General features: G+C 47.4%; 1 protein-coding gene across 1 annotated transcript in view; it reads right to left on the bottom strand.

The window, feature by feature from the left end:
* Positions 1-7500, bottom strand: part of LOC134457192 (cadherin-4-like) — a 577874-nt gene that overhangs the window by 14887 nt on the left and 555487 nt on the right. Inside the window, exons 13-14 of the mRNA XM_063209057.1 lie at positions 4061-4288; positions 2072-2305 (exon numbers count right to left, since the gene is read on the bottom strand). Of these exons, the coding sequence (XP_063065127.1) occupies positions 2072-2305; positions 4061-4288 (462 nt within the window). The remainder of the gene's footprint in view (positions 1-2071; positions 2306-4060; positions 4289-7500) is intronic.

Raw genomic sequence — 7500 nt, 5'->3', positions numbered from 1 at the left:
TTTTTTTGGTTCTGGAGGTGCACTGGATACAGAAGCTTAAAACAAGTGGGTATTTTGAACAAGAGTTTGAGTAGCAAATTTACCACCCCCTTACACTGCTTTACGCTTACAGGCCCACACACAACTGACAGCATACCTGCTGGGTGCAGAGGCGCGGTTGTTTATTCTCTCACTCTCTCTTCTCTTCTCTCTTCGCTCCATTTCTCGCTTGCCTCCTTTCTTTGTACCTCTTCCACTCTCTCTCTTTATCTCTTTCTTTTTTTCTTTCTTTCTTTCTTTCTTTCTTTCTTTCTTTCTTTCTTTCTTTCTTTATTTCTTTCTTTCTTTCTTTCTTTCTTTCTTTCTTTCTTTCTTTCTTTCTTTCTTTCTTTCCTCACCACTGTCTTCTCTCACACTTATCGTCATTCACCCACTCATTCACTTCAATGTCTTTCTCTGTCTCTCTGTCTCTCTCTCTCTCTCACTCCCCCTTCTCTCTATCCCACCCTATCCTAACTCATTCATTGTTTCTCTCCTTCAATCACCCCCCCCTCTCTCCCTCTCTCTATCTCTCTCTTTTTCTCTCTCCCCCTCCATCCCTACCTACTGTATCTTCCTCTCTCCCTGTGCTGGGTCCTCAGTGTAAATCTGTATTCAGAGTCACAGCGGCGTGCCAGCCTAAAACCATCCATTAATCACCGCCAGCCTCCCTTAATGGATGCCTATCAGAAGTCAACAGCTCCTCCGATGAACACTTGTGCTTTTTCAAACTCCGCCAAGATGAAAGTCTGCTGTGTGCTGCCGATGGGAGAGGAGAGGGGGGTGGGGAAGCTCTGAGGGCTGAGGTGTGGCTGTGTGGAGTGTATAGTATATGTGTGTGTAAGTCTCTGTGTTTGTATAGCCATGTGCATACGTGTGTGTAAGTGTGTGTGTGCACCGATGCATGCATGCATGTGTGTGTGGGCGCATCTGGATCCATGCATGACTGTGTGTGTGTGTGTGTGTGTGTGTGTGTGTGTGTGTGTGTGTGTGTGTGTGTGTGTGTGTGTGTGTGTGTGTGTGTGTGTGTGTGTGTGTGTGTGTGTGTGTGTGTGTGTGTGTGTGTGTGTGTGTGTGTGTGTGTGTGTGTGTGTGTGTGCGTGAGTGTCTCTGTGTCTGTGTGTGCGTGTGTGCGTGTGTGTGTATGAGTGCCTCCTCTGTCTCCTCTATCTGTGTGTGTGTGCTGTTTGAGTGTGGAGTACTGCACAGTTACACTATGATGAAACTCAGCAGAGGAATTTACCTGTTAGGCATCCATGAAAACAAATCCCAATGCATAATGTGTATGCTTTGAATGTAATATACCCTCACCCTGGTGTTCTCCATTGAGCGTCTGTATTGCGTGTTTACGTGCCTAGGGTTATTATGAGGGAAATGTGCTGTATTGCATTGCATCATGCGCTTTGTGCGGGCTTGTGCGTGTGTGTGTGTGTGTGGGTGGGGGTATACGTGTATATAACTTACTGAGCAGTATGAGGAACTCACTGAGTTGTATGATGATGCATATGAGTATACAGTATCAATGATGGCTCCTATGCCTAGGCTGTATGCATATAACAGTGTGTGTGTGTGTGTGTGTGTGTGTGTGTGTGTGTGTGTGTGTGTGTGTGTGTGTGTGTGTGTGTGTGTGTGTGTGTGTGTGTGTGTGTGTGTGTGTGTGTCTCACTGTTTTTCCTACGTACTTATGCACTCCAACACGAGCAAAATGATCTTCTGCTCTTCAGAGATTGGATTGGTGAAAAACAGAAAGACAGGATGTGTGTGTGTGTGTGTGTGTGTGTGTGTGTGTGTGTGTGTGTGTGTGTGTGTGTGTGTGTGTGTGTGTGTGTGTGTGTGTGTGTGTGTGTGTGTGTGTGTGTGTGTGTGTGTGTGTGTGCGTGCGTGCGTGCGTGCGTGATGTACAAGTATGTGTATGTCTATGTGCAAGCACATAACATACAGAGTAGTATGAATATGAGGATGGTGATGATGGCTCCCGTGCCCAGCCCGTTTGTTTGTGTGTATGCAGCATGCATACTGTATGTGTGAGTGTGTGTGTGCATGTGTAACTTACTGAGCAGTATGATGATGCATATGAGGATGGCGATGATGGCTCCAGTGCCTAGCCCGGCGGCTGCCACCGCCCCAATAGTGGTGCAGTCTCCGTTCTCGTCGCACGGGCACACCTTCACCATGATGGTGGACTGGTTGGTCAGCGTGGGGTTGCCCGAGTCCATCACCGTCACCGGCACCTCGTACACGCCCGACTCCAGGTACTGGATCCGTAAGCTGATCCGGGCGTGGTCAGCTACGCATGAGGACACAAGCAAGATTCAAAATAGAAGATTGAAGATTTATTTTGTTACATCTCATTATATGTAGGTGTATAATAGAGTAACATTCTTTGTGTTTTGTCTCCTCAAATGGCCTTCCAAACATTCCATGCATAATCGTCAATAAACAGCCTTCTGTTTCGCTGGACCATTAATGCGAGGAATTTATCAGGATACAATGACATGTTATTGTTACATGCCCAGAGAATGGTAAAGTTCTGAAATGCAGTGAAATTGGTGTTTGTCAGCCTAAACTGTGCATGGGAACGGGCAGACATTATATTTTACACAGTATGTTTTGAGTAAATATGACACTTGACGCAAAAAAACGTGAAGGAATATCCTATCTATCTAGTATCTGAAGGAATAGCCTGACAGAGGCAAAAGCAGCTTAGTCTCTGTAATCTACTGCCATTGTCATGCCCACCCCGTGAACTGACAAAGCCAGAATTTGTCGTTCAAACTTTCTCCTGATATATGGAAGAGGTAGATACAGTAAGGTGATTGCTTCAGTGTCTGAACCTCAATTTTTAAATTGAAATTTACAATTAAACAAATATGGAATTAAAGTCCTTTCGATTTTCTGGGACAGCTTTGTAAAGTTTTGAACTCTGTTATGAGTGCCTCTCCTCTCCTCTGGCTCCTGTCCTCTGATGTGTCCTTGACTAGGCTGGTCGAGGCCATATTGATTCGACAGGTGGGGGCACATAACAGGGAAGGGCACGGATTAAGGAATCAAATGCCCCTGGGCAGAAAATGGCTCAAAAACACCTCCACACACAACCTGTCCCTCCACTTTTGACATAGTTGGATGAAAAGTTTTTTTTCAAATATAAATGCAATTTTTTGATGATCAGGGTGGGTGTTGTTATTTTGACCAGGGTTGTGAACATACATACGACATCTTTTTTCCAGATTTGTGTGTGTGTGTGTGTGTGTGTGTGTGTGTGTGTGTGTGTGTGTGTGTGTGTGTGTGTGTGTGTGTGTGTGTGTGTGTGTGTGTGTGTGTGTGTGTGTGTGTGTGTGTGTGTGTGTGTGTGTGTGTGTGTAAGCCTGACCCATTGCAACCTCTGCTGCCTGAGGCCTGTGTCTATTTATTTTTATTTGTATTTATCCTTTATTTAACCAGGAAGTCCCATTGAGTTACACTAACTCTCCTTCCAGGGAGACCTGGCCAAGAAGTCTGCTTCTGGTAGGTCCTGGTCCTTAATCCCTACTTCTGGGGTGAGGTACTGTAGGTAGGCAGATAGATGTTGGGGCCTCACCGTTGAGATGTAAGATGGTCCAGTTGTGCCTCTGGACACAGCTACCGGGTATGTGAGGCTCTTGGGGAGATCCTTTTAGACCTGTGATCTGTTCAATAATCTACTCCTTGGGTTGGCATGGACATAGGTGTGACGTGGTCCAGTTTCACGGGCATACAAGGTGAAGCTGAAGGGCCCTACCTGACACATATACAGTAGACAAAGTGCTAGTTGGGAGGCCCTTTGGGACCTGTATACCTCAGTACTGTTCTGGCTCACCATTGAGGCTTGAGATGGTCCAGTCGCATTGGGTACCTGGTTCCTCGATATGCTATATGCCACTATTAGGTCCCTTTGGGACCAGGGTAAATGTGTGTTAGCTGGCTCACCATTGAGGCTTGAGATGCTTCACATTGGGTACCTGGTAGCTATCTGCCACTATTAGGTCCCTTTGGGACCAGGGTAGGTATGTGTTGGCTGGCTCACCATTGAGGCGTGCGATGGTCCAGTTGCGCTGGGCGCTGGGGTGCAGGTCGAAGCTGAAGGGCCCGCCGTTGGGCATCTCGTCGGCATCGGTGGCCGTCACGTTGACAAAGCTCCCATGCCGACCGCGCTCGCATATCTGGGCCTCGCGTGGCAGCACGGCGGGTGGGTTGTCGTTAACGTCCGTCAGGTAGATCTGCAGTGTGCCCGTGCCACTCTGGGGAGGGTAGCCTGGGACAGAGAGAGACATACAATGCATTACATAACATCACAGCTGACTTTTTGTTTATCCCAAGTGATTCACAGAGTATTGGTTAAAGTCCCTATAGCAGCGTGGGTTTGGTGCCTTATTCAAGGGCACTTCAGCCATGGAGTGCAGTATGGAGTGGAAGGGTGGGATTTGAACCTGCAAACCTCTGACCCAAAGCTGCACTCCCTAACCATTAGGCCACGGCTGCCCCACACACATAGAAAACAATTGGACAGTATGTGAACCTGCAATTCACCAGCACCAGCAGGCCAGCATGAAATAGGGATTTTGGGCCTTTTGAATATTTATGCATTGTTGGATGACACAGAAATTCAATAATTCAATACAACAAATGAGAGAGAGTTTATAAATAACTGATAGACAAAGACATTGGAAGAGTCATGTACAGTATATACAACACAAATGGAACAGCAACAGTGGATTGGTTATGCAGGGAGAATAAAGAAAGAAAGAAGACTAGAGGAGGAGAGGTAGTGGAGGAGGAGAAACAGAAGGTTACTAGATGGAGCGAATAGAGAGGCATGCCAGAGAAGAGACAAAGTAGTAGACAAATAGGGTAGTTAAAAATCAATGGCGATTACAGAGGGAGATAAAGGTAATAAAGAGAAGGAAAACACAAATGAAAATGCTTGTACAGAAAAGAGAGTGGGAAAGAAGAGGGAAAAATTGGCAGAGATAGAGAAAGTCGAGAACAAATTTGGGGAAAGGCATCGGTTGAGAAGGCAGAGATAAGAGTCATCACAAGGGACCGGCGACACGCGGCAGTGCTGCTGCCGGCGCTCCACTCGCACGCACACATGCACACATGCACGCTCGCACAGATAGGAATACATACACAGACACCTCCTTCACACACACACACACACACACACACACACACACACACACACACACACACACACACACACACACACACACACACACACACACACACACACACACACACACACACACACACACACACACAGACGCTGTCCAGTGGCGGGTAGGTAGAGCAGGCGGGCAAGCGATTACAATGAGGAAAGCAGCGTGGAATTAAACAAACACTGGCAGACATCTGTCTCCATTAAAGAGTCCATATGGAGGCGATAAGGGCCGCCTCACACACACTGGCCCTCCTCAAACGGAGAATGAGAGAGAGAGAGAGAGAGAGAGAGAGAGAGAGAGAGAGAGAGAGAGAGAGAGAGAGAGAGAGAAGAGAGAAGAGAGAGAGAGAGAGAGAGAGAGAGAGAGAGAGAGAGAGAGAGAGAGAGAGAGAGAGAGAGAAACATACAGACAGAGTCAAAGACACAGAGAGGAAGAGAGAGAGACAAAGACATAACACACTTATGGCTCTTTTCCACTGCCGGTTTTCTGGTAGGCCTACAGCTCGACACAGCGCGACTCGGCCGCCAATTTTTTGCTTTTCGAACAGGCACGACACAGCTCAATCGTAAAGCAAAAAGTGGTGGCCGAGCCGCGCTGTGTCGATCTGATCTGTAGATCTACCAGAAAAATAGCAGTGGAAAAGAGGCATTAGAGTGCTAGAGAGGGTGTTAGAGGGGGCAGAAAACAGAGACGCCAAAGGGAGGGTGATGATGGACAACATATGAGGCAGCCTGAGAAACAGAGAGAACAAAAGCATGGATGGCAGGTAGACAGAGAAAGCTTATCCCACATTTGGCCAAAAAAGGAAACAGTCCAACACCCAGCAGAAATAAATACTGGCGCTGAAATAGAAGGGAGGGTTGGGGTGATACTCGGAGGTGAGGGACTCTTCACACCGCTTCTAAACGGTTTCAGTCATTTCAACTCTCAAACGATGGCAAAAACAAAACACTTAACTCCAATCAAATATACCGTGGTACATGAATACAAGCCGTATGACCCCAGACAGATGAGTGCAAACCCGGATCCAATATAATACCGTGCGTGGTTTAAACATCATGTTTATGTAACAGCCACTTCTGATGCCCGCAGCTACCAAGGTTCCCAATGGGATCCATTTCAGCTATTGACTCCAGAGGGCCAGCAAATGGCAGGTAGACACAGCTCTTCACCACAGATACAGTGCAGAGCACATACAGTACACACGCACGCACACACACACGCGCACACGCACACGTACACGCACACGCACACGCACACACACACACACACACACACACACACACACACACACACACACACACACACACACACACACACACACACACACACACACACACAAAAGGAAAAAAAAGAATACGGCCCACGTACAGTACATGGACACAATTGTCTTGAAAAACATACCGTCATACCTTATACAAAATAGCAATGTTCATAGAAGTACTCCACCCCCCACCCCATCCGTCCCTGCCACACACACACACACACACACACACACACACACACACACACACACACACACACACACACACACACACACACACACACACACACACACACACACACACACACACACACACACACACACACGCAAGAATGCATACAGGCACGCACGCATGCACGCACACACCCCCATCCCCCCCACACACACCAGGGAGAAGCTGTAAGTGCTGTACACACAAGGACACACATATGGGCTGTTTTGCTCTGACTCACTGCTTTGAGTGCTGGTTGCTGTTGTTGTTCAGGTGGAGTGTACTAGCGGAGACCGAGACAATAGCCCTGAAAGACCAGACAGCTGCTTCCTGCCACTTTGTTCAAAAAGTTCACTCCAGCACATAAAACTTTATTTCTATTGCTCGTCTCCCCTCCCTCCCTCCCTCCCTCCATCCCTCTTGCTCTACCTCCCTCTATCCCTCCCTCCCTTTCTCTCTCTCTCTCCATCCATTGTTCCACCTCTCCGTTCCTCCCTGGCTCCCTCTTGGTCTCACCAAGGCTGCCAGTCCCCGATGCTAGACGACCTGCATTTGACTGCAATTACGGGCAATTTCACAGCGATGCCATGGTGTGCCGAGCCCATGTTTCCCGGGTAATTGACAGATAGCATATTTCATGATTAAGATAAGAGGTATGTAATTTAAACAGATTTATGTGGAGCCAAAACGATTTGCCAATTTAAACACGGCAATGACGCAAATAATCCCTCAGATGGAGGAAGGAACCAAGGAGAGCAGAGAAGAGAGAGAGATAGAGAGAGAGAGAAAGAAAACGAGAAAAAGTGATACAGACGTATGGAGAAAGAGAG

The sequence above is a fragment of the Engraulis encrasicolus genome, chromosome 10 (assembly GCF_034702125.1).
Source record: "Engraulis encrasicolus isolate BLACKSEA-1 chromosome 10, IST_EnEncr_1.0, whole genome shotgun sequence".
In the NCBI taxonomy this organism is placed as follows: Eukaryota; Metazoa; Chordata; class Actinopteri; order Clupeiformes; family Engraulidae; genus Engraulis; species Engraulis encrasicolus.
Note: the sequence above shows the minus strand (reverse complement) of the source record. Positions and strands in the feature narration are given on the sequence as shown.